Source organism: Epinephelus lanceolatus, chromosome 19 (genome assembly GCF_041903045.1).
Source record: "Epinephelus lanceolatus isolate andai-2023 chromosome 19, ASM4190304v1, whole genome shotgun sequence".
NCBI lineage: Eukaryota > Metazoa > Chordata > Actinopteri > Perciformes > Serranidae > Epinephelus > Epinephelus lanceolatus.
The window spans coordinates 33,525,079-33,552,622 of NC_135752.1; the positions used below are offsets into that span (position 1 = coordinate 33,525,079).

General features: G+C 41.5%; 1 protein-coding gene across 3 annotated transcripts in view; it reads left to right on the forward strand.

The window, feature by feature from the left end:
* The window catches only part of il11ra (interleukin 11 receptor subunit alpha), a 78,523-nt gene extending 51,826 nt beyond the window's left edge, over nt 1-26,697 (forward strand). For 2 of the 3 annotated variants that reach the window (XM_033647436.2, XM_078161846.1), the window contains 11 exons: nt 1,394-1,490; nt 10,451-10,517; nt 12,733-12,899; nt 13,645-13,759; nt 14,158-14,321; nt 16,436-16,599; nt 16,907-17,051; nt 18,484-18,591; nt 20,270-20,375; nt 20,539-20,618; nt 22,195-26,697. In XM_033647436.2, coding sequence (XP_033503327.1) covers nt 1,394-1,490; nt 10,451-10,517; nt 12,733-12,899; nt 13,645-13,759; nt 14,158-14,321; nt 16,436-16,599; nt 16,907-17,051; nt 18,484-18,591; nt 20,270-20,375; nt 20,539-20,617 — 1,212 coding nt within the window. In that variant the 3' untranslated portion in view covers nt 20,618; nt 22,195-26,697. The remainder of the gene's footprint in view (nt 1-1,393; nt 1,491-10,450; nt 10,518-12,732; nt 12,900-13,644; nt 13,760-14,157; nt 14,322-16,435; nt 16,600-16,906; nt 17,052-18,483; nt 18,592-20,269; nt 20,376-20,538; nt 20,619-22,194) is intronic. The other variant, XM_033647437.2, reaches the window with a different exon arrangement.
* The last annotated feature ends 847 nt before the right edge of the window (nt 26,698-27,544 follow it).

The window sequence follows — 27,544 nt, forward strand, 5'->3', positions numbered from 1 at the left end:
TGTTTTTTTTTTTTTTTGTTTTTTTTACAAAGTAAGTGTGAAATAACAAATCCTCTGTTTTGGCTTTATTGTCTCAAGCAAATTTCTCTGCCCCTTCAAGAGACAGTTCTCTTGTGTTTGTTACCTTGGTGCTGCCTTTGCGTGAGTTACCTTAATGAGTTTTATTTTCATTGTATGTACATCTTTTGCACAGATTAAGCTACAATAATGAATTACTCCTATTGGCTTTTGTTGAGCTTTTCAGTGGTGTGGTGAGTGTGGCTCTCGTCAAGTTCTGCACAGCTGTCTTATCTCTTCTCCGTCTGCGGTGAAACACCAGACGCTATAAATGCAAGACACTCTCACACTGATAGTTATGGTAAAAAACATAAACAGTCTCATACTGTGGTTTTGCTTTCGTTTATGGCGTGTGGTGTTTCACCTTGGGCGAGTCTCTGCATTTGCTCTTACACACACGGGAGCTCAGCGGAGCTGAGGAGAGAAAGACAGCAGGAGAGTTGGAGATGGCTGCACTCTGAGTGTCTGCTTGAAAGCTTTGCGGGTAGAAGCACCTGCGTAACAGCTGACATAAATCAAAGGATTGATCCTCTATATAGCTCAATATATTGTCCAGTTAAAAAAGGCATTGATTGGCCCAGATACCGACCTTTGAGATCCAATCAGGACATCTCTTGCCAGTACTAGCCTCATTTTATTAAATTTGATTGAAATGAGAAAATGTTTCATGTATGACACATGTCCTGCTCGTCATAATACCACCCCAAGACCACATAGTATCCACTGACCTCTACTTTTTACAGTGTTCCCATCTTGGTTACATTATATAGAAAATGTGTTAAGGTGATTTATGGTACAAAACCAGGTTAATGGATCTGTTCTCCAGCACAACTGGAACTGAAACTTTACTTTTCCAAGAAAATCTGGGAACAGTGGAAACAAAAAATCACATCCAACATAGTTTCCCTCAGTTTCTTTTATGGGAAATGTGTTTTTAATTTTGAGAAAGACTCGCACCAACAATTCCATGGGTGAGAGATAAAGGCTACCAGTTGTCTTGACCATTGTCTTTGCATTTTTGGGCTTTATGAGACATATAATTTTCAGGCAGACAGCTGGATTTGTGAGAGATTACCTGCAACATGTTGTTGCCAAACTATTTTAACAGTTGTATGTGAGGAAATTGACCAAAAGAAATAAAGTCATGCTTTGTTCCCAAACATTTTTTTCTTTCGATACCAATGTACTAGAACAAAATGGACTCCAAATGATGATGATGATGATGATAATGCTGCTGATGTTGTTAATGCTCACTGCCAAACCTTTTAGGCTTTAAAATAACTCCTAATCATCATACCTCCTCCTCTCCCAACTCTTTCTCTCTGTGTCTCTCTAGATGCCAGGCCTTTTGTCCAGTCCTGTGTGTCTGACAGTCATCTGGTTTTTATCTTGGTCGCTGCGTCCCAGCCGGGCTCAGATTCGGACTGATGAAGGTAACACATGCACATGTACGCATGCACACTAAGCAGAAAGACCTTTTCTCAAGGACATATTTAAAACACGCACGTAGCAGCACACATACAAACACACACTCTGTTAAGGATCAGGCATGGATTCTTTTGTGAACTATTTTGGGCACTCTTGACTTATCTTGACTCAAAGTACTTGTTGGATCTGAGGCTACTGCAGAAGAAAGGAAGGAAGAAAGTAATCCAAAATGAAGAATAAAAACTGGACGCAGTGCAGTTGACTTTAAAACACTGACGCATTTTTCCAAGCAGAATCTTGATCAGAGATTTTCATGCTTCTCTCTTTGTCCAATTTTGGATCCGCATCTTTAGATTTTTTATATTTGAGTTGGAGTCATGTTTTTTTGGATCTCTGCAAACAAGAAATCTATTGTTGAAGCTTTTTTTTTTGCCTCACGCAGCACTGCAGGGATCTGTTTGGCATTAAGAAATTGGCTCCTCTTTCTTTTTTTTTCCTCCTTTGAAAGACTGTTCTCCCCTCTTTGTTTCGGTCTCTTTCTTCCTCTCTCCGTTACTGTATCTCTCTCTCTCAAATCAGCCAAATTAATCCCTCCAACAATAAGAACACTTGCCCTTGGCCCTTCAGGTGAAACTGTCAAAGTTTTCCCTTCCCATTAATTTTATCCTACAGCAGCCCCAGCGTGCTTTTTTTTATTGTTTGGAAAGTACTGAGTTTCATCCAGCTTGCAATTTCTGTGTCCACCCTGCCATCTGATTTCAATGTCAGGAGAAACTAGCAGCTTTCCTGTGCGAATTAGTCTGTGTGTGTGTGTGTGTGTGTGTGTGGTTTTATGTGTATTCGTGTGTGTATGCATGTGCGCATGTCTGGGCCCTCCTGCCAGAGGCAGAATCAGATATGAGTGGAACGCTGCGGGTTTGGGGAATAATGTACTTCACTGCCAATAAAACATGAATACACACATTCAGACCAGCCAACTCTTTGCAATGCACCAAGGCCCCAGGTAACACTCACACACACGCAGGAGCAGAGGGAGCCGAGCATGTGCGTATGTGTATTTTTGGTGGTTAAAGGGAAAAAGAAAATCTGGTCAAAACTGGCGCGAGAGTCATTGAATAAAAAGATTAAGATAGAGGGAAAGATTGACACAGATGGAGAATAAGAAAAGAGACACAGGAAGAGTTTAATATGATCTAAAGTAAATTTAATTAAGGGATGCTTTGACCCACTGTAGCTGCCAGAGTTTTTCTCTGGAGTAAGTTGGGTCAGAGTGTATTTATCTCTTTTATATCAAATTGCAATTTGAAAGTGCAAAACGCAAAAGCCACAATTTGATTTGCTGGTCAGCTGTGAATCATACACTTAATAGTGTCTTCTTAACAAAGTACAGAAATGAAATTTTGCCGGCTGTTATGACTAGTACTGGTTATCTTCAGAGTTTTTTTCTGATACCGGTGCCAAAATGATACTTCTAAAATGGCGCTGGTGCCTAAACAGTGCCTTAACTGATACAACGATATCACGTCAACGATGTGAAAGAACGACTTTTTGGTTTTATTTTATTCCAAAGGCAAATTTGAACGTGAACCTGAACAATATATGACAGTTCAACGTATACCGAAATATAAAAATATGAATTAATACAAACACAGTCCACCTGCCACCTGGGGTTGGTGGAATCCAAAATCTAAATAACCCTTGATTTGTCGGCAGGTGAGTGAAGCTAATCTAGCAACCACTAGCATATTTTACCAGCATTTGGTTGGTGGCTGCTGCTGATTTCCGAAACTGCCTAAACCAATGACAATTCATTCACTCAAGTTCTGTAACTGTCTCCTGTTCAGGAGTCACACTCTGGCACCAAAATGAGGCAATAAAATCTGTGTCATGATTCAGTCTGGTTGTAACCAGTCATGTGGGAACTGATGCCATATTGGCACTGGGTTTTGGAACCCAACCCTGATAGTGACAACTGTCAGGGTTGGGTATCGTTTAAAAAAATACGATACCAGTACCACTGCTGGTACCTATATAGTACTTCATGTGAGACCTTTTTTTCCCACTTCATTCGATACCCATCCTGTGAATGGAAGCGATCAGTTGTGTAAAATGGCCCCACCTTACAAACAACTCTGTGAAAAACACCGCCAGCAGCTTGTTTGGGTTGTAGCTGCTGCAGTAGTCGGCCAATCCCACATTGAATTCAGTCAAAGAAGTCGAAAGTCATATGTATGGATCCAGTGTATCCTTAACATTTCATGGCAGAAGTTTCAATTCCTTTTGGTACTGTGTTATTTCAGCCAATACCTTAAAGGTATCAAGCACTGATACCTTGTCCTAGTTGCTGGTAAACTTCAGATGATTTTGTGATTTGGCAAATTTAAAACACTAAAATTCGAAGCTTTTTTTCTGGTTAACACGAGAGGAGTGAGGTGTGTCTCTTTGAACATTTAATGATCTAGGTGATCATCTCCTCATGTATATTTTAATATTACAGACTTGTGTCACGACTGTTTTCTCCACCGATCCCTCACCGACAGAGCCCCAGATAGCGCGGTGACGTCACCAAACTACGTTTTTTAACTTGGAGACGACACATTGTAAAGGCATGGATATTCTTCCCAGTGTTGAATCAGATCTGCCTCCAGGGCCTGGGTCCAAACACAACGCGCTCCCCGTGATCCTGTGGACGCCGCCATTGTTGTTGCTTGCCGGCTTGTCATCTTGGGAGAGAAACAAGCAACCAGGGCTATGGAAACAAGCCCAAAAGAAGCGACTATCAAGCGTTTAAAGAACTTATTAGACGGATATATATATAGAGGAAGGAAACAAGCCCAAAGTCGCGGCTAATAAGCGGACCTGGCAAGTGGCAACCCTGCGGCTTGTCCTCCTCACATTTCTTCCGTCCTCCTGTGTGCTGATGTGGGACGTATCCCGCCTCTCATTGGCTGATGCTCTTTGTCAGTCGTGTCGCACTTCTCCAGTTTTCTAGCATGTCAGATATCCAGTCCCAGTCACAGACGAGGGGGCGACTTGCTCGTAGGCTTGTTCGCACATGAGGACTCGTCGTGGCAGATAGAGATGTACAGATACCACTTTTTCCTTCCCGATACCGATTCCGATCCCTGAACCTTAGGTGTCTGCCGATATCGAGTACCGATCCGATACCAGCGCGTAAAATAAAAATGGATGGGATATGAATTGTTGTATGTCTCAACTCCTAAAAATAAATACATAACAGTAGAGTGAATGCCATAAAACTTTTTATTATTATTATTATCCAGTGTTGACACAGATCAAGACACAGGTTAAAGTGCAGCCACACATTTTGGTAAAAAAGACATTTTAAAGGCTACAGTAGAATGCTTTTTAAACTCTGCTCCGTTTCCATTTCATTTGCCTGTAGTGTGCATATGTGTAATGACGTGAGGCATTACGTGGTATCGGATTGGTCATAGGCTGTACTTGCCGATACCCGATACCGCATTTTAGGCAGTATCGGAGGCATTTCCGATACTGTTATCGGTATCGGTACAACTTTAGTGGCAGACTATGTGCTGACTCACCTCCGACCCAAGGTGGCTCTCAAGATCCTCTGCAACGTCAAAATCGCGGTGAAAACCGTGTAATGTGAACTAGGCTTAAATTGTCCGTAGATGTGAATGTGAGTGTGAATGGTTGTCTGTCTCTATGTGTCAGCCCTGTGATAGTCTGGTGACCTGTCCAGGTTGTACCCTGCCTCTCGGCCAGTGTTAGCTGGGGTAGGCTCCAGCCTCCTCCGCTACCACCAACAGAATAAGCAGTTATGGAACATGAATGAATAAAAATGTAATGACATATTGGTCAGAAAAATTCCAGATTCTTTTCCTCAAATTGTTCAGCCCTACAATGAGGGATTATAGCCAGATTGTCTGGTGTGTTCACTCAAAGGGATTATAACGGAAATGTCTGGTGTGGTCACTTTTGGTTTCACCTCCTGATAAGTAGTTCAAATAATCACGCTCAGCTAGAGTGTGTGATGGTCTGTCGGCTCCTATTCTCTGCCCTATTCTCTGATCTCAGCCATGAACTTGCTGATTAAAATGGCGTCACGTTCGATAACAATAGTGGACAGATCTATGATGATATGAAACAAAAAGAATTTCCTTTTCATAAAAAAAAATAATCACGACATCTACAGGTGTAGTGTGTTGTTCTAATATCACACAGCTTTGCTTACAGTGGCCCATGGCAACAGCTGTCTTGGTAGCTCAGATTTACTAACCATGTCTCGTGTTGTGTCTGATAAATTTCCCCGTACACACCGCAGCAGAAGAAACACGCTTCCATTCGCTTATTAAAAAGTCTCAGTAGGTTTCATTGTCCTCCTCTCCGCGCATATTCGTCTCCTTCACTTAAACACATAACTGCAACCACAAAATCACCGTGGAGCACTTAGCTGCTCTTTTCCCCAACTGTTTCATTTTGCACAGCCACTAAAACAACAACAGAAAGGCCAGAAAGGCGAGCTTTAGGTGTGGGTGAAAACCAAGTATTGAAAGGCCCTCAGTGAAATCTCCAACTTGTGCATGTGTAAAATTTAATTAAGGATTAACTGAGTTGGTCCCCAAAGGACACATGAGGTTACTGCAGCGGGGAAAACTAACATAAATATACCAATACTGCAAATTAAATAATAACATCCCTGAAAAGTTTCCCCTTCTTCACCTGCCTGGTCCCCTTGAGCCTCACTGATATAAACAACAAAATCACACTTTCAAATACCAGCTTAGTGTTTTAGGTTATCTTTCCTGACACCACTTCAAACTTGTGACATAAAGAGAGGTTTGTATAAAGCATGAAGAAGAAAAACAAAACCCCAAACTTGGGACAGATTGTTTGTTACAGTGGGAGGAGAGGCCAGCGGGGAGTGGGCATGCCTGAGTGATTTGAGGTTGAGAATTAATGAAGGTGTGTGCGTGGCAGCCTGGCAGTCAAAGTGATGTTTTTCCACTCCAGATCTACTGTAAATGCCAGCTTTCATATAATGGAGCCAAGCTAAACATGCACACATGCAAACTCGCACACTGCAGATAGAGTATCAACTTGGCAAATTACTACAGTCACCACAAATATTTGCTCAGGTATACACTGCACTTAGTATTGCTTCAAATCCGCACTACCTCTCAATTTTGGATGATGACAAGAAGCAGTTTAGCAACTTCTGTCTTGTTGTTGTGTTCAATAAAGCCCTCATCACACCAAACTGACCATACTTGGCTTGTCAGCTTACATTTGTAGACACATTAATTGATACCTATGATACCTATGTTGTGGGTGATAAACCATGACATTATGTCACTGAACAATCTCGGCTACATCCCGCACATTAAAGGATACATTTGGTATTTTAAACCTGGCTGTTTTTCTCCATGTTTTTGTGTCTGTGTGACTGATGGAAGGCTGCAATGTAACCACTCTGGGCATGTTTGCACTGTTAATTTACCTCGACTAAAAGTGTTTGTTTTCCCCACTGACATGCTCAGATTATTATTCCAAGTGTCTGACAGTTTAAGGAAAGGATCCCAACAGATATTGACCTTTTCGTTAAAGACTAAGATCCTTTCTGTTTAACCAGAAACAGCCCTGAAATCACCGTTGCCAGTTCCACTTCATTTAAATAAACATTACTTTAAGTGTATATAGAGCCAGCACATTTTCACATCCAACTGGGTGAACTGAGTGTTTATTTTAATCCAACTAGAGTTGGTGGTTGTTGGAACAGTCGAAAGATGAGCTTAAAAGTTTTTTTGCAAGTTTTATTTGTTTCTTTTGATTCAACGAAGTGTGTTTTCAAATGATTTAATCACTGTTTATTTGAATGGAGTCTGGTGGGTTTGGTGATAGCAATGTTGGGGCTGTTTCTGGTTTAACAATTAAGATCTTAAAGCCACAGTGTGTAGGAATTTCTCCCATCAAACGTTGAAATCATATATTGCATTCAAACGGATACCGCACTCTAGCGCCTCACTGTTTCAAATGTATATTGCAACTACGGTAGCTGCTGTGTACCAAAAAGCTATGATGACATTGATGAAACCATGTCATCTGATACTTCATGGAGTATTCATTCAGGCTCCTACACAGACACAGGTGACGCGAGTTGACAAACCCCCTCCTCACCATGCTGGCTGTGTTTACAACTTAGGACTGTTGGGGCGGATGTAAATTGAAACAAACCAATCGTGTCTCCGCCGTGTCTTTTGACAACTGACAAGTGGCTCAAACTCACACACCTCATCCCTATCCTCGCGGTGCTGTTAGCGGTGTGGCGCTGGCCTGTGATTGCATTACCTTTCTCCTCCTTTCCACCCGGGAAAGGCTACCCCGACGTTGACCTCGTTTTTTGAATTCGCTGGTCACGTTGCTTTTTTGATTACCTTTTGCGCTTTCTTGGCAACGAGGATTCCATCTCCCGTGATGCTGCATATGCATGACCCAGCATTATGCTCAAAGACTGGGACTTTGTTATGCCGGGTTAGTAGTGAAGCGCCTCTTGCTCCTCTCCTTCGTCTTCTCAGTCTCGCAGTGCTGGTCTGGCTCTCAACAAAAACACTGATGGCAGGGCTGTATGTCCCTTGCTGGCGAATGTATTCTCAAGATGGCGAAGCGTTATGGAACCCCCCCCAGACGACTTACCGGCATGATGTACAAACAAATCCGAAATTCTCCTCTTACGAGAATAAGTCATATTATTGGTGGAGGTAATGATATACCAGTGATGACATTTATGAATGCAGACATTGATTTTTGCCAGTAAACAACTGAAAATGTTACACAATGTCCCTTTAGGGTCTATAGGAATAATTTCTGTAAGTTGTCAGACACTTAAAGGCCCGAACATACTCGGGCGGAACGTACGCGGAACGGACTCCACGGAGGTCCGCGCGGACTCAAAGCGGATGTCCGCAAGCCCTGTGCACGCAAAGCTCAGATTTTACGACCCCGCGAACTCCGCTCCGCGCACCAGTGACTGCTCGGCATGTATTTTTCACATCGCTGGGATTTTTCACAGACATTTTTACAATGCGGTAGTGTGCTCGACTATGAAAGCCCGAATGACTGCGGACATTCCTCGCGGAGTCCACTCCGCTTATAGTACGCCCGAGTATGTTCGGGCCTTAAAAGTAATCTGAACATGTCAGGGGCAAAAACGAGCATTTGTGGTGGACGTTAACAGTGCAAACTTGCCCCAAGTGGTTACATTGCTGCCTTTTTCTCTACTGCCGACGACAGCATCTCGCTTAGTAGCGCGATCAATTAAAAAAAAAATTGATTCCCATTAGTCACTCAGACACAAGAAACATGGGAGAATATAGTCCAGGTTGAAAAATACTGAACTTACCCTTTAAATGGTCAGTAGCTTTGATTGTGTGTGCCCAGGTTCGGAGATACAAGGTCTGAAACGTGTGCTGCCGTCCCAATTAGATGGAGGTGCATGGAGTTTTGTTTGGGCTGCTTCAATAGTTTTAAAAACATAAACAAAACAGTAAATAATAACTTTGTTCCTGTTAAGTTTTCCAATTGTCTTTCTTAAATGACCACTGTAAACAAAATTCCATTCGCCCCCATATATAAGGGTGGAGACAGAAATCTCAGAGATGGCTATCGCGAAACCTCAGCAGATAAAACTGAAGCAATTTGCATGGCTAGATACCACTAGAGGTGATGTCAGGCAGAATTAACAGGATGTCTGCAGGTCTTCGAAAGTCTTAAATTGTCTTAAAGTAAATTTTAGAAATAGTAGACTTCAAAGTTATTAAATTGTCTTAAATTTAAATCTGTGAAGTCTTAATTGCCACAGACATTTTATCTAAAAAACCCACTCATCTTTTAATTCATTTCTGACAAAATGAGTCAGGCTCTTCTGTGTCAAATTCACATTTCTGATGTTACAAATCCATCAACCTACCACCGTCTTTTCACTTTATACGTGCACAGACCTGTTGGCAAATTGTAGATTAATCTAACTTACTTTAATGACCACATTCCTACATAAAACCTACCTCTGCACAGGACCACATACATTCTGCTTAACTTAATATTTACCTGCAATGCTTGAATAAGAAAATGACAATCTGTCCAAAAATCAGTCTTAAATTTCATTGAAAATCATCTTAAAACGGAGTAAATTTAAGTGTCTGATAAGTGTGAACACCTTGAATAAGTAAAAATGCATGCTTTGTACAAAACAAGCCTGGTCTTTCTGAAAACCCACGTGGCAAAGCTCTGTACAAGGTAGTGAAATGTGTCCCATGTCAGGCTGAATATTAATATTTTGGAACACGGCGGACAGAACAAGGCACATTGTGTCAGTGTATCTTGTTCAGACCTCTCTTCCAAAATCAATAGCATGCTCGTAGTCACTTTTTTGGGTCTTTCTACGGTAAAGGCTGGGAGCAGAGGGCAATGTTGAATCTTCTGGGAAGTCGTTGAAAAAATCTTGACAGACAGCCAAATTAAGACATTGAGCAGGAAGCGGCTCAAAGTTGTCCAAATTGATTTATCCGCAGGTGGATCAGCCGCACTAGTAACCTCTCACATTACAAAGACTCATTTTTATAATGATAATGTCTTCTTACAATGCCTCGATTTCTCTGTCTGTTATTGAGGAGATCTTTAAGAGGATTTGCTGATACAGAGTAATAATATTTTAATGTGATAATAATAAACTTTCAGAAAAATAAAACACACTGGAGCAGCTTTATACTGTGTGCCAAAGTCTCCGCAGCCTCGTAGCTGCAGGATCCCAAACCTTGTATGGTCATGTTATTGTGATACTGTTGACTCGACTGTAAATGGTGGCCCTTAAGTCACTTTGACACAGACAATGCGGACACACGGTATGTCAGATTGTGCAGTGTGCACATACTGTAAGCCAGACGACAATGTGCTTTAATGTTTTATGCGATGTCTGTGTTTGCAGTGTCAGACGTGCAGTTTGGGCGCTTGGAGTCGAATGTGACACTGGCATGCGGGAAATCACAAATCAGGTAAGGAAAGAAAAACGATTGCGTGTGTTGTGTTACTTTGTCTCTGGATGACGAAGAGATCTGCTTTACTGATCCAAAACATCACTATAGCGGCTACATATATTACATTTAAGAGTAGAGAAGAGAAGACAGGAACAAATTCATCATGTCATGAATCAAATCATAAAGGTTGCAGTGATATCGTTACGCATGTCTTTTTTTCCCAGCTTTCACTAGAAGACATATGCATGTTTATGTGCCTTCAAGAATTGTTGGGAAATGTATAAAATTCTGACAAAATAAAACAGTTTAAGTGGTAATGGTGGTCTGACAGTCAACACATTATCGTCAGTGGTGTCGTATAGTGGAGTATACCCACCTATTAGCCAAAAGGCCATTGGGATATATAGGACAGTATACCCACTTCCTCCTCAGTAACCTACCCATCTACTTAGTAGGACAACCCCCTTGTCAATCGCTGCTACACCACCAATTTTCATGAAACAAATGGTCTAACAGTGTCTACATTGCTAAAGCAGTAAAGCAGTAGGTTCAAAGAATGTAGACTGGGGGTACAGGCTCGTCATTGGCCACCTATTTCAAAATCACCTTTGCTACGTGGCTCTAGTTTCGTATAGCCAGACCTAGCTCCATTTTCATTTTAGTGCTGTGTGCAACCTCCCAACTAGCAACCTGCACGCTAACACGTCTTTTAATGTCTTATGTGGCGTTTTCTTTTGCCATTTTAATGCCAGGGTTCGACTCTCCACGTGTAAATGTTCACAAACAAGTTCCCTCCCAACACTATTTTCACAACAGTATTGTTGTTGGGCTTAGCTCCCCCCAAGACGATTGTGATTGGTTTAAAGAAATACAAACAATCTACAGTGTTTTTTTCCATAAATGTGGAATAATGATGGGCTCAGCCAGGCGTTTGTCTAATGCTAGCCCAACACAAGATACATCTGGCTATGCTAGATAACTAAGGGGGCGATCACACCTACAAGGAGCGCTAGAAACGAGACGCCAGTAAAATAATCGATTCCCTATGATATGGTGCGTCTGACTGGTTTTCAAGTGTCTTTTCAAGCGGTTTTTAGACGCACGTTTGTAGATGCTGAAAGTTGAAATAATCTCAACTTTTGGGCGTCAGGAGCCAGTAGCACCACCAGCAGAGCAACGGCAAGTGCCCTCCTCCGTCTTGGGTCCATTTTCAATGTTTTGATCCCCCGGTTGCGCACGCACCCCGCTTTACAGGTGCTCCTCGTAAGGAGCGATCATTGAAAGGGCGTGTCAGGCATTTCAAGCGTCTTTGAAGCGTCCGCGCCACCTTTAGGTGTTATCAGCCCCTAAAGCAGGCACAAAAACATAAGTTATCTGACTTGAGACTGAGGCAGTGTGTGCCAGCTGAACCATCTTTTCTAAAAGAAGAAAAGTCCAACAACTACTAACAGAAAAAAGACTTTAAACATAACATTGAAGTGTATTGTCAGTAAATCCTATTAAAAGGCGAACCCAACTACGGATGCTGACAATATCGGCACATCATCGGAATCAACCAATATTTGCTTTGAAATGAACTATGGGAATCAGCCAACATGCTGATGATATCGGTGCGTCTTTGTACCGACTGATATCGGCTTTAAAATGAAGTGTTAGAATCAGCCAACATGCTTTTTCTTATTTTGCGTAATGAATGAATTTTACATACATTGCGAAGCATTATATTTTATGTCTCCATCTGCTGGCGGGACATCACAATAAGAGGATGCATGTATAATATGATGTTAATTCCTCTACAGAAGAGACTTGATAATCACTAAAATTAGGTGGGGAAAAAGGTGGATATATCGATATTGGTGTTGGTTGTTGGCCAGATAAGTTGTTACATATTGGCATATTGGATACTGGGAAAAAATCCAATATCTTGAAATGCTAAACCCAACGATGAATTTGTCTCACTAACAGGTGTTGCCTGCTACATCTTTTTCATGTGTCCTAGAACTTTATTTTTGTCCAAAACGTAGCATTGCAAGATGGACTAAGGCACTGTTGGTTGTGCTCTCTTTACTGGATTTGTTGACAGTGAGAAAAATATAGTTTTAAAATGCAGATTTGGGTATTTGCTACCTTTGATATCATCCTTAAAGATTTTAGTTGTTGCTTAAGTGCTCACAGGTTAGTGTGTGAAGTCATCACCAGCATAATAACTAAACTCTAATGTGTTCCCGACCAGGACACCTGTGGTGTGGCATCTCAACCACAGCTCGGCGTTACCATGGCACAAACTAACATCAGATGGAACCTTAGTCCTGCTGCGCGCCAGCCACTCAGCGCAGGGCAACTACAGCTGCTATGACAACCGGGGGCTCCTCCTCCACTCCGTCAAACTCAGGCTGGGCCGTAAGTGTTGTTGTGTTGTGACTTGTCCAAGCTCACAGTGCCTAATTTAGAAGTTATTACACTTTAACAGCTCTGCCATACTTTTAGTTTCTCGCCGTGGGACTGCAGCTTTAAAAGATTACTCTTCTCAGCAGGAACATGCCTGTGTCCCCTGTGTTTTAGACAGTATCTCCCAGTCTTTCACACTACAGCTCAGTCTTTGGATTATTCAGCATAAAAGCATAAAATAATTTTCTGTTCCTCCTACTCAGACATTCTCATCTCTTTTTGAGCTTGCCTCAGTGTATTTTTCTCTATTTCTGTTTCTCTTTCTCCACCTTTTTTCATGAACGACTTTCTTCTCTAAACATTTCACATATGCCGGCCCTCTGGTTGTACCAAGATATCTTATGACAACAGAGATGATCAGAACAGCACTACTGGTCCTCAGAGGAAATGGGTCTTATCAGCCGTCACAAAGACAAAGCCCTCCACTTCCTGTAACTTTCTCAAACAGGAAGTGGCTCCCTAAGTGGATTTCCTTTTTAGGGGTAGAGAGTTTTCCATGGTACTGGCCAGGCTGCTCCTGAAATATTTTAGTTCATGAAAGGGACACCAGAGCACTGAGCTGTTCATTTTAGACCTCAGGGATAAGGCATAAAAACATTTTCTAATGTCACTTGACAGGGCCCCTTAAAAAAAAAAAAAAAAAAAAAAGAACTCCCTTTCTGTTCTGAAAATAAACTGTGTGACTCCCGTTTCCCAGACCCCCCTGGGCTGCTGAGCATTTCCTGTCAAGTGCCGAATCACACGCATGTTCGCTGCTCCTGGGTGGAAGCAGTGAAGACCTTCCTGCCAGCCACGTACAATGCCTCCCTCAGGTAAGAGTGAGTTACTGCAAGTGAAACAGCAGCGCCAAGGGCCATATTCAGACTGAGCAATGAAGAAACTAATTATAGTGCATGTGGCACAGAGTTGCATTTTGAATGAAATACGTATAGTGTGAGTCGTATCCCAATGTGAACCCTGACTATCCTTCTTTGTTTCCTCTCTTCACTTTGCCATATGGCACGCAGTGGAAACTTTTACCACAACACATTACAGCAGTGTTTCTCAAGTTCTTTTTTTAAAGTGTCAACTGAGAAAAGTCGAGCTTTGGCTCCAGCGTTCAGCTGTGATGACCCCTCAGTGATTACGTTTCTGCAATTTCCAGCACACACTTTAGTTGCCTTTTACCCAGCAGACTGCAGCACTTGACAATTTCTGTTTTGTTTTCAAGGGGGACTGGACAGGAGTGGAGGCCGTGTGTCGTGGATGTCGTCCGCAAGCACTGTGATGTAGATCACCCTGCCTTCTGGCAGACCATCCATACCCTGAGAGTCACAGAGACCAACGCCCTTGGGTCCGAGACAACATCTGTCCGGTTTAAATTACATGAGCTATGTAAGATCACATAAAACACACCCACACATGCACGCACAAAGGAATGTAGTGATTAAAATATTTTCATATTTTAGTGACAAATTTGTATGATGATTGTGTGTCTGTGAAGCACTTAAGTGACTTTGTTTTTCCTCAGAAGGTTGTGAATTTTACAATTATTTTCTTCTTCCATTGCTCCAAAGGGCAGGCCATATTCTCAGAGCACACCTGTATTTATGTCTGTGCACAATAGCTTCTAAAATACTCTTATCACAACATAAGACAATAAAAATAAGAATGTCAGGTAGTTTTTTTTTTTTCTCCTTTCTTTCGGTGGTAGGTTGTCTTTGCTGGTGCTTTGTTATAATTTGCTCCAGACAATAAAGCGATTCACGGCTTTCTCCTTTTAAATGTCATCATCCCTCACACTGGCTGCCAATCAGGACTTTTCATGTGTCACACACTTAGAATTCCTACACACGAATGGCGACAAATAGGTTCCCCACAAAGGTTTTTTAAATTCAGTTGAATTAAAGTACATTTTTTTAGCTAGAGTTTGCCTCTTTAATAGGAAACTTGTGCAGACAACATACTGATACAGTCAGTTAAAAATGTATTCATAACCTTTTTATAGGCCCAGTTGAATTGGGCGCGTTCCAGGCAACCCGTAACCCGTGTTTTTACAACCTTCTACCCGTGAAAGTGCACTGGAACGGCAGTCAAACCCGTAACTTACCACCCGTGAACTACTCCCAGTTACGCTCTCTGACGTCACACAGCCCTCTAAACAACAATGGCAGCCCCCATGGATGCGGTGCTGACGCAGGTGATACACGGTGCTCTAACGTGAACATTAAATCTGCTAACATCAACGCATTATTGGCAGTCGCTCTAACAGCAGTGCAAGAATAAATCAATACTAAATACGTTTCCAAACACACAGATAACGTATAATAAAAAGTATAATAACATCTGTGACCTTATGCGCCGTTTCTCCTCCTCCGTTTTGCTCACATGAGCAAGGAACAGGCACCTTTGGCGATAGAAGTGATTGTAAACAAACGTAAACCTCGCACGGTCAGCCATGTTGGTTTGACAGTTTGGCGTGACTTGACATGGTGACTTGCGGGCTCAGAGACTTGCCTGGAATGCAGCATAACACTATTCAAAACTGCTATTGTGGTTCACTGACAACGTTGCTGGATCTGTCCCCTCTATTATTTTTTACTACTTGTGACATAACAGTCACTTAAAAAGCTTGTTCAAATGCTGCACTGTCAGGGGTACGAGCGTCATGGCTTAATAGCATCTTGATTGTCTACTTCTTTTGTCTAAAAAACCAATAGAAATCCATAGGCTTTGTGTCCTTACTTGTCACCAGTTAACCTGCATGTCTTTGGACTGTGGGAGTTGAAGCTTCAATATGCCGCTATAAAGATTAAGCAAACTTTATTTTGTTGGAAAGATACACCCATACATCCATGTAACATGCACATCCAGAGACATTCACACAAAATGTCTTGATTTCTAAGGCTGCACATAATTTTTCTCCCGCCTGCAGTTGTGACCGTGCCCTCTTGGTCTTCATCTAACGACCTCAATTATCTTGTTTTGCCGCTTCTCTGTGGGCATGACGTTCTTGTCGCTCTCGAGCAGAGAGATTCACAGCGTCCTTGAGACAGTCTTCACAGCACCTGGTGTGCTCGCTGGATGTTGCTCAGCGCTTTTCTCTTTTTGCCTCTGCATACTTTTTGTTACAGTGGTGTGAATGCGCCTCAGAACATAAATAAAGAGATAAGAGTCTGTGGGATGGGATTCAGAGAACTCATGGATAGTTCGAGTAATAGCGAGGTCACGTATTCATTAAAAAAAAAAAAGTTTGATTCACTTTATATTCCTCAGAGCTGCAGAGGTAGATCATTCATCAGATAAAGAACAGCAACAATACAAAAGACTAAAAAGCAAACAAGTGGAGAAATTAAGTGTTAATGGTTTGATTTGTTACATTCATCCCTCTTATATTTGATATCTCTCTCCAAATTTTCTTTATTGTATCTTAAACCATGTGCAAACCACGGAGGAAATACTTGCGGCCAAATCTCACTGTCTTTCTCTCTGTCTGTCTTTTTTTGCAGTGAAACCGGACCCTCCAGAGTCGCTGCTGGTCAAGGAGCTCGAAGGCTATCCAAAGAGGCTGATCGTCTCATGGAACTTTCCCTCCTCCTGGCCACTGCATGATGCTTTCCCTCTTATTTTTCAGATCAGATACAGGCCACAGGGCTCTGTGTACTGGTCAGAGGTTAGTAAAAAAGGCTGGAGACTTCATTTGGGTTCAACTGAGTTTAACTCTTGCATCTCGTCAGACCGATACTCTGTATATACAGGTTGTTTTAAAGACAGCACAACAGTAGTTTCCCTGTATTATACCAGCAGTTTAAACTTAACATATGTTCATTTATTTACTTGCTCTGATCGGTAACAAACAAATAACCCAAGCCAATCAATTTCAGTCTCATATTGTCACTGACTTCTTGCTTGGCGTGTCACTCAGAACCCACAATAGGTCTGAAAACAAATCCCTGTCCTGTCTCTGTCTCCATCGTCAGGTTTACTCTGAGGAGAGTCCAGTCGTAATATTCGATGCCCTGGCCGGTCACCTCCACCAGGTTCAGGTCCGAGCCCGTGACGAGGTGAACTCTGAGAGCCAGTGGAGTGAATGGAGTCCCCTGCATCTCGTCAGGCCCTGGGAAGGTCAGAAAGAACATTCACTAAATGTTGATTTTTAAGTCTATTTTTAGAGCACTTTTAAAAGCAACAGACGATGAGAAAAAGTGCTTCACAGAGAGAAAAATAAGAAATGAAACTCAAGACATGAGTTAATAGAGGCATTATTATTATGGATAAAAATATGACAACACAATAGCCATGTTGCTAGAGCTGCAATGATTAGTCAATGGAATAACTGGAAATTATTTTACTAATCTCTTATCATTTCAGTAATTATTTAAGCAAAAAAATAAATAAAAAATTGACCTTTCACTAAGCCCCGCCCCTTTGTGATCGTCCGACAAGCTGTCGGAGTAAACATGGAGCCCACACTGTAACTAACTGCACTCCCTGAAGAATTATTATCATATTTATGGAAGAATGAAAGAGTGATTCCAGAGAGAAGCAGACAGAGGGGTCTACAGTCTGTGTTTGAAGGATATATCCAGGATGTCAAACTGACTCAGCAGCAACAACAGGTGAAAAAGACAAAGATAGTTAGAAGCTAAAGCCGAACTATAGGCTACAGATCACAGTGTAAAAGTGAACCACCACATCACTGCTGATCGCCACACAAGACAATGAATATAAAGGGAAACTTTGCTGATATTGAACCAGCTGTGTGGCATCGCAGTGTGTGCAGATGAACAGTGTTTGGGATCTTGGGATCTCCAGGGGACGTGAAACAATGTTCATCTGTGCACAATGCAATGACATTCAGTAGGCTATGTCTTCAGTAGCTAGCTAGCTAACCCTACACTTTCCAGGGTTTGATTTTGGAACAGGGAAGAAACGTATATCTTTTTCCAACCTCTCCAGGTAACGAGTATCATTAATACACGACGTGCCCCAGGCACAACATTTAGCTCCAAATCCACAAAAAAATTAGAGTCAATGGACCCTGGTCTGAGCCGGCCTGCTGCTACATCATGATTGGCCAGTTTGTGTCCAGGGGTGGGACTTAGAGAAGAGTCAATTGTGGTTCCAGCTTCTCAAATATGGAAGGCTGCAGCTGCTCCTTGTCTTAATAGTGTAGTCAACGAAATATGTTTGGGTTTTGGACTGTTGGTCAGACAAAATGAAGTATTTCAAGACGCCTTGGACTCACCTTTTTTCTGAGGATTTAAAGACCAAAAACAAATCTAGAAAATTATCTGCAGAATAATCAGAAACAATTGGTAGTTGTAGCCCTGCATGTTTTAATCAGAACAATTGAATAACAGAAACGTTAGATCTTAGGGGGAAAAACACTTGATACATCTATCAGGGCTCATGCATGTAGTGTATGTAGTGCTATCACCTTAGATTAGCAGAAGCCCTTTTAACCCTGTAGCGAAAGACTTTGTAATTTGTGCTTATTCATCGTTGCTCACCAGAATAAATTCCCAAAAATGTGTGTGTTTTGTATTTACAACAGTCTCCTCCACCCCTCTATCTCCAGAGAATCTCCCGCCAGAGGGAGACTATCCAGACTATTTTTTCCCCTTCAACTCGAAACCTGAAACCTCCACGGAAAAGTCGAACAGTAAGTTGTTTCAAAAAAGATAATTGTGTGTGTGATTGTATTCCAGAGCAACACCCAGTGTGTTTGTGTTGTAGCTCGACAGTAGTACGATTACTGTCACTGTTATTATTATGAGCAGCTCTGCCAAAAAATGTGCTGCTTCTTCCACTGCAGTTGTTTCTGCTACAATTACAGAAGCTGGGGGCGCTAGAGAGCTAATTTCTTATCTAGGCCTAACCGCCATATGGATTTTTACTAAAATTGGTAGATATGTAGAACAGGATGCCTCAAGGTGACTGGAGAAATTTAACTCTAATTGGCAACTGGGTGGCACTATAACAACAGAAAAATGCTTAAAAATGGCTAAAATGCGTCTAAGATGCAACTTGATATGACTAAGTCATGGTATGGTATGCTGTACATAATCACGGAAACTGTCAGTGTGTCACTCTGTCAGTCAGTCATTCTGTCTGTCCCACGTTTTTCTACTCACTGACGTGGTCAATCTATGTGAAACTGCATATAGGCATTGAGGATTGGCATTGAGGATAGGTAGAAGGTGACAAAACTACCAATGGGTATGGACTAGTTATTATTATTAATGGTTGGATAATTTGAAAACAAGACTGTTCCTTTCTTGTTTTCAATCATGTCAGTCTGAGTTTTAGGGGATCTCTGTGAATCACAGCAAGTCCAGCAGCACCCGCGTATATTTTTTTTCACCATTATTTGGCAACAACAAGAAGCCGCATCAGTCATTAATACAGTAATAAGGCATTATTTACTGTTATTATACTTGGATGGAGCAGTACAAGCACCTTGTGCCCGGCTTCATCACCAAATTACATTTAAGTGCAGTAGATTGTACCTGCAGGGTGTTGTGTTCTCTGCAGTATGTGCCCTGGATGAAAAGTTAAGTGCGTGCTAGCTCACATGTACACGGGCAAAAGCAGCCTGCAGTTGCGAGCATGCCCATCTGCGCTTGTAAACACGCACACACACCCACGTACAGTGTAGTCAAAGAGACAAACACACACAGTCGCCGTGACTGATGCTGTCAGATTTCCTTAAGCTGGTGTGCTGCGAACCAGATGTCTTCTTCTCTTTGTGTGTGTGTGTGTGTCCACTGTGTGTGCGCAGATGTGCTCATAAATCGTTATGTTTTTTCATGTTTTATTTTTTAATGTGTGTCTGTGCTGATCTTTTTTTGTGCTTTGTATTACAGTTCACATCCAACAATGTGTGTGAACCAGAGTTGTTTACTCCTCTCGGTGGGATGAATGAATGTTTGTGTGAAAGCCATAACAGCACATTTAAAATTAACTTCTCGCCAGAGAGTAATTAAATCGGAGAACACACACATACCAGCGTTTTTTCGTCTCTGTATTTTACTCACACACACAGACATGTAAGATGAAACGAGTATGAAAAAAAATGAAATACATAATTTTACAGCTTTGTCTTTTTTCGATAACTCAAGACAGGAAAACAATGGAGCGATGTGTGAACCGTCTCATTCGTCTTTGTCTTCTTCTCCATGTTCTGTAACTATATTTGTCTCCACACTTTTACATCTGTCTCTATTGTGCTTCTGTTTCCCTCTCCAAGCTTTCATTCTTGAGTCAGCTCTCCTCTCCCACCCTGCTCGTTTTGTTGACCTCCCCTGTTGTTTTCTCCGTCTCCGTCTCTCCCCATTCAGATGCAGCACATCCTGAGGATGAAGGTAATTTGGGTTTGGTGATTCTGCTGGTTTTGTTCTCCGTGGTCATCCTCACCACCGTCCTTTCCCTCATCTTTGTCGTGTGGTAAGAAACACACACACACTCACGTATCCCACATCCACAGGCCACAGCTGTGTGGTCTGTCTCTGTTTCTCTGGATTTGAATGAGATTTTTTTTTTTTTTGTCAAAGCAGGACATTTTTAAAGGTTTTTTTGTTGCTGTTTACTCAGTGTTTTATATTTTCAGGGTAAGGCAGAGGCGGCGCGATCATGTGACCAAACAGGAACTCACCTCTATGGTCAAGATGAAGTCCATGCCAATCTAATGTAAGACACACCTACGCACAATTTTGTGTTTCTTTGTCTGAATATCTTCTCATGTTTAATTCTTCGTCTTGTCGCACGTGTTGTGAATATGCCGAGTTCTCACCAGTGGCCACACACGGTTGTTTATGTTCCTAGTTTAGCTCATTTGGCACATAGTCCGAGACCTTTGGATGGCGAGCAGCCTCTGCGGCTGAGCTAATTAAAATCCTAATTAAGTGTCACTTCTCTCTGATTTATACGAGGACCACAAAATGCCCTCAAACGGGAGTGAAGCCAGTGAGACGAGCACAGCAAAGCTCTGTCCTCAGTACGAGCTGCAATGGTTCAAAGTGCTGCTATAAACAACAGTCAGACAGCCCTTCAGATAGCCAGCCAACTTGTGATTATAAGCCTGACGCACACACACACGCACACACACACACACACACACACACACACACACACACACAGATTATAACCCTGTAAGTATGCCTGTATATCTCTCATTCAGCTCTGTTATTTAAATGCATACTTTTAAGGCAGTGCTTAATTACATTATGATTTATACATGTTTTTTCTTCTGTTTTCCTCCTCTCTGCTCTCCCTCATGTCCTCTCTCCTTTACTCTAACCTCTGTCCTGGCTTTATTCATCATATTTTTTCATATTTTCATATTCTCTTCTTTTCTCTTCTCTTCTCTTCTCACTTTCCCGTTGCCCATTTCATTTCCTCTCTTCTCCTTTCTCTTCTCCTCTCCTCTCCTCTCCTCTCCTCTCCTCTTTCCCATCTTTCTTTTCCTTTCCTCTCCTTTCCTTTCCTTTCCTTTCCTCTCTTTCCTTTCTCTCCTCTCCTTTCCTCTCCTCTCTTGTCCTCTTCTCTCATTTCCTTTCCTTTCCTTTCCTTTCATTTCCTTTCCTCTCTTTTCCTCTCCTCTCTTCTTTTCTTCTCTCCTTTCCTTTCCTTTCCTTTCATTTCCTCCTTCCCTTTCTCTCTTTCCTTTCTCTCCTCTCCTCTTTCCCATCTTTCTTTTCCTTTCCTTTCCTCTCTTTCCTTTCTCTCCTCTCCTTTCCTCTCCTTTCTTTTCCTCTCCTCTCCTTTCTTATTATCTTCTCTCATTTCCTCTCCTTTACTTTACTGTACTTTCCTTTCCTCTCCTTTCCTTTCTTCTCTTTCCTTTTTCTCCTCTCCTTTCCTCTCCTCTCTTTTCCTCTCCTCTCTTGTCCTATTCTCTCCTTTTCTTTCCTTTCCTTTCCTTTCCTCTTCCCCATCTTTCTTTTCCTTTCCTTTCCTCTTCTTTCCTTTCCTTTCATTTCCTTTCCTCTCTTTCCTTTCTCTCCTCTCCTTTCCTTTCCTCTCTTTTCCTCTCCTCTCCTCTCTTGTCCTCTTCTCTCCTTTTGTTTCCTTTTGTTTCCTTTCCTTTCCTCTCCTCTCCTCACCTCTCCTTTCCTTTCTTTCCTTTCCTCTCTTTTCTTCCTCTCCTCTCCTCTTTCCCATCTTTCTTTTCCTTTCATTTCCTCTTCTTTCCTTTCCTTTCCTCTCTTTCCTTTCTCTCCTCTCCTCTCCTCTCCCCTCCTCTCTTTTCCTCTCCTCTCCCCAGGTTGATTTCAAGCATCCTCTCCATGTCAGCCCGTTCTAGGGCTCCTCCCAAGAGTCAGCCTTTGCCTTCACCACTGTAGCAAGCTGACCGTCCGTATTTCACTACATTAACCAGAATGCATCAGCCGGGGTCAAACCAGGATCCAGGACAGGGATACAGGGAACTCTGTGGAGTGGGGTAAAGTTACCCAGCATCAAAAAGCTGAATGAAGGGTATGTTTCGCAAGATTTCCATGGACTTATTCAGTGGTCACATCTAACTGTACTACCCATAATGCATCAGCGGACTCCACTTACTGTCCGTGGGGACAGGGGGAAAACAGACCCTTCTCTGTTTCACGTTCACTTCAGCAACTTGACTGCAGCTCACTCCTCAGCGGACTGCAGGAGCGACACTGCATCAGGAGATTCGAGTTCACTTACAACCAATGCTGCTTCAGGTGGACTGACTCCTCCCCCTTTTTGGAGAGGAGCGACTTTTTTTTTTATTTTTTTTTTTTTTTATTTGAACTTTTAAGCATCAAGTAGGGACAGGAAGTGCAGCTGCCAAACAAGAGAACATAGGCTTTTTTTGTTTGTGGGAATGGGAAGTTTTTTTGGAGGGAAGAATTTTCCTCTCTTCTCCCACCCAGAACTCCTCACGTTCTTTTATTTTTTTGAGTTTCGTTGTGAGAAGTAACAGATTAATGTGCGTCCGTTATTACATCGACTGACCGACCGACTCAATGCTGTGAAGGAAGCATAACTGCCAGTCTCTGTGTGTGCATCTGATGCCAAAGCAGCAACCAAGGGCATTAAGGGTCTCAGCTGAGGGGCAGGGAGCAGCCTGTTACTGGCTCCTGACCCGAGGAATGGACATGGAGAATAAGGTCCAGGGTGGGCGGGCTGGGTTGACTTTATTTCATTTACGACAAGTGATTTTATGTTGCATGATATGCTTGTTATGTCGTCTGATGTCTTCAGCACCAGTGTTCTTTTGTTGCTTTTGTCATACCTCTTTCTATCCATCCATCCACTGTTACTGAATGTGTGACTGAAAGACACACGAAGGGAGAAAGAGAGTTAAGTAAAGAGATACTGGCCTTTCACAGACCACCAGCATTATGAAATTACATCAGTACTTAGCTAGAGAATATAAAAAATAGATAGTCAGCCATCCTGTCTAGACTCCAAACAACCCCTAATACCTTCTTTCTCAATGTGTGTCATTACATTTCTTTTTTTAAAGTTCAAACACAACCTTTTAAGAGCAAGTCAGGCTGAAAAACGGTGTTTTGCTGCCGTCTGTGGTTGAAGGTTTCAGCCCCGTTTCTCCCAGAGTAACACCCAATACTGATGTTACAAGGTCCTGGTGTACACCTGTGCATCTCTGCAGTGAGCTGAGAAGTTAAACCAATGGAGGTCAGAGAGAACAAGCTTTTAACGTGGTGTTAAGGGTTGACGTACTCTTTAAAATCAAGATGGTTAAGAGAAAAGTAAAAGAGAAAAAGAAAGTTGTAGGGTTTGCCTTGCGATTTAAATTTGGGGTAGATATCACAATTTCCGTCACGATACGACATATTCTTTGACGGAAATGGTGAACCAGACGTGTCTTGGGAAATTCAACGTAAAGGCATGTCTAAAACAGTGGTTCCCGAATTGTCCAGCCACAGTCCAGATTTGTCCATAGTCATTAGTTTGAGGTCCACACGGTTAAAAATATTCAGCGTCAAACTTGTGTTTAACCATGTCGTCAAGCTAGTTTGCTGTCTCTGTTAAGTAGCTGTGCATTAGTCACTCACTCCACAGCAGGAAACAGCACTTAAAAATAAAAGCTCTGTGCTGGAAATTCACTGTACTTCAAAATAAAGTGTGTTTATTACAATCTAGACATGTTTGCAAGTCACTTGTGGTCCATTCTGAATGGACCCACGACCCATCAGTTGGGAACCACATGTCCAAACAGTGACGATTTGTATCGATGTTTTCAATCAGCATCTATAATACTGGATCATTGATCATTGAATTGATATATTGGACTAGATCGATGTATCGTTACACCCCTAATTTACAGTATACATGGTTTGTTTTGCATTTAAAATACATGTGTAATATGACAGTGTCCAATGTAGGGCTGACGCTATCCGGTATCTTTATTATCAAGTAATCTTTCAAGCATTATTTTTAAGATATATAAAATGCGACAATGCCATAAAGTTGAGGAAAGCAGCTCATCTTAACGACTGAGGAGCTGCAACTGGCAAATATTTGGCACTTAAATGATATTATCGTTGTCTATCGACAAGTACACTAAACGACTTTAAGCACTAGGCCATTGTTACACCATTAAAGTTACTTTCACCCCTTTTTAACTTTATAAGACCTATAGTGTTTCATGTGAATTGTTGGTGTGGGGTTACTCACTCAGTTTCTTTCATCTCTAGTGATATTACCTACAGATAAGAGGAATGCAGTAACAAGACAATAAGAGGCATATTTTAACTAGACACACAAAATAGTTGCCTATACTGATACAATAAGAAAAAGGAGGAAAAAAAAGAAGAAGTTATAGATTTAAGGGTAAAATCACATAATAATATGTAGGGCTGGGCAGTCTATTGATATTCTATGGATGTTGTGATGAGAGACTAGATATCACCTTAGAGTTCTGGTATCATAATATTGTTACTGTTGTATTTTCCTGGTTTTAAAGGCAGCGTTGCAGTAAAGTGATGTCATGTTCTGAACCTACCAGACTGTTCTTTACCCACTTAGTCATTATATCCACATTACATGCAATTATCTATTAAAAAATCTCATTGTGTCAATATTTTGTGAAAGCACCAATAGTCAACCCCTACGATATCGGTATTGTATTTGGTCAAAAATATTATGATATTTGATTTTCTCTGTCTCACCCAGCCCTAATTACAAGCTGGTTCATTTTTATAATGGGATTAAAGCCAGTGAGCTAAAAGCTAGCTAAAATTATATTAAGCACTTTGTTTTCCAGCAAAATTATTTGAGAAAGAATCATTTTACCTAAAAGTCCTTTTGGGAAACTGCTCTCATGAACAAATAACAGACATGTTAAGTGTCTCCAAGACTGTGCTACTGTAGGTGTAGTTCACATAGGAATGAAAATAAAGTTTATCAGTGCAACTCATAGCCAATGCGGGATTTATACTTCTGTGTCGAATCAATGCTGTAGCCTGACGTGCACCTCCCCAGGAATGTAACTACAAGTTGCAGCGATGCAGACCTCCTGTCTATTTCTTTAAGCTGAAACCATTTCCATCTGTGTTTACGAAGCTTTTATTTACTTTAATTTCACAGATAAGAAACAATAAATTGTGAAAACAATAAAGCCTCCACAAAAATAGCATTTTAAGTCTTGTGTGTGATTTATCCTGGCTTCATATGAGCAGAGGAAATCTCCACTAGTCGCTAGGCTAATTTATACAATGTAAAATGCCATAGCCTTGTGCTAATAACGTTAGCATGTTGTATTTGTTTGGAAAACGTGTTTAGTTTTAGAGAGTTGTTTGTCGGTGAACCTTGTGTGCTGATTTTTTTAACGTTACCTTTGCTAAATGTTGCTGTTTATGGCTTCACATGAGTAGAGGAAAAGTCCGCTAGCAGCTAGGCTAATTTATACAATGTAAAATGCCATAGGCTTGTGCTAAAAACATTAGCATGTTGTATTTGTGGGGAAAATGTGTCCAGCAAAAGACAAGTGCTTTGTCTGTGAATACTGCGAATTATAGTAAAGCTGATGTGTGTACTAGTGTTTGAAATTGTCACTATTAAGTCATGTTTAATGTGTTTTGAATCAATTAAACTTTACACCTCTGCTGCCAACTAGTGTTTTGGAGGTGTAACTGCAGAGTGATACAGACACCACCACACAAGTAAAAATGCTCACATCGGCTACGGCGTAGGCTTTGCTTAGAGCTGACGCACAAGTATAAATCCCGCTTAACTTTGACATGGGTTCTTTTCACATGGTGAGTGGACTCTCACAGTCACTGCCACCATCACCGCCTACTCAGATAGAGATGAAATGGTTTGTTGACAGTTGCGATGGAAACATTCAGTAGCATTATGTTCTTGTTTACCACATGAATAACAAAAAATGTGCACCAGTAAGCTTGCAGTAGTAAATTGTTGATGTGTTGGTGAAGCTGAACAAAGTGATTGTACTTGTCTTCTCCATCTCCATAACTGAAAAATCAGCAGACTCTTGTTTCACCAGTTGTGGCTTCATCAGCTGGTCAGTAATCTCATGGAAGCTGAGATTATGTAGCTGAATCAGTGCGTGCTGGTTGGCGGGCGTGAACACGAGATGAGCACCAACATTACTAACTGACAAGAGCGACTCTCGTTCGCTGTACTCGTGTCTCACGACCCACCAGCTCATAGAAATGATTAGTGGGTGGTCAGTGCTCGCCGAATGGAAAGCTCCAAATACCTCTAGTACACTATATCTGGTTTAGTTTTGCTTTTGACTCCTACAAACCTTGTGTCCTGGCTGACTGTCTGCAACAGATGGAAGTGAGACGCTCTGCTGCTTGAGCGGGGTGCTTGCGTTAAAAAAAAAAAAAAAAAAAAAAAAACCTTCTTTCTTTCTCTTTCTGTTGGTCTGGTGGTTTTGTTCTGTCGATCCAAAGCTGTGTAGTTATCAATTGATTGATTGACTGACTGTGTAGTTTGTATCAGAAACACAAGGTGCATCCAAGTCAAACTCTTTCCAGTTTGACGACTGTATGTTCTCTCAAGCTAGCTCCACATATTATGCATGGATCCAGTTGAAGCTTTTTTTATGTATGTTATTGTATATCACACTTTAAAAAAATACATTTCATGTATGTTATTATAAATGATTTTTATGTATGTAGAGAAAAAAAAAATCTCAGGGAACGTTTCACAGATGTGGATTAACTCAGTCTTGTTTTAATTTGCAGTTTTACAGTTCATTATGCGACGTACGGTTAAATCGGGAAACCCAGGAGACAAAACATGCATTTTATTAATTGAATAATAAAAACAAAGAAGAATGGCGATAAATATTCCGTCTTTAAAGGCCGGAGTGGAGCAAAATTGCGATGCGAGATTGCGATGCGAGAAAAGTGACTGGAGGGAGATTCCCGACAGGAAAATAGTTCAGTGACTGAGGATAATCCATGTCTGGAGAACCTTCCCAGCATTGTGTATTTGTGTCTTTCTCCCCAGTTATATGAAGCTGTGTTAACTGTATGATTACTGTATGGACAATGTGTTTACTGAACTTCATCCAACTTGCTTTACTTTAATGTTCAGTTTCATTCATTTCTCTGCAGTCAGATTAATGACTTTCCCCCCCGCTCTTCGGT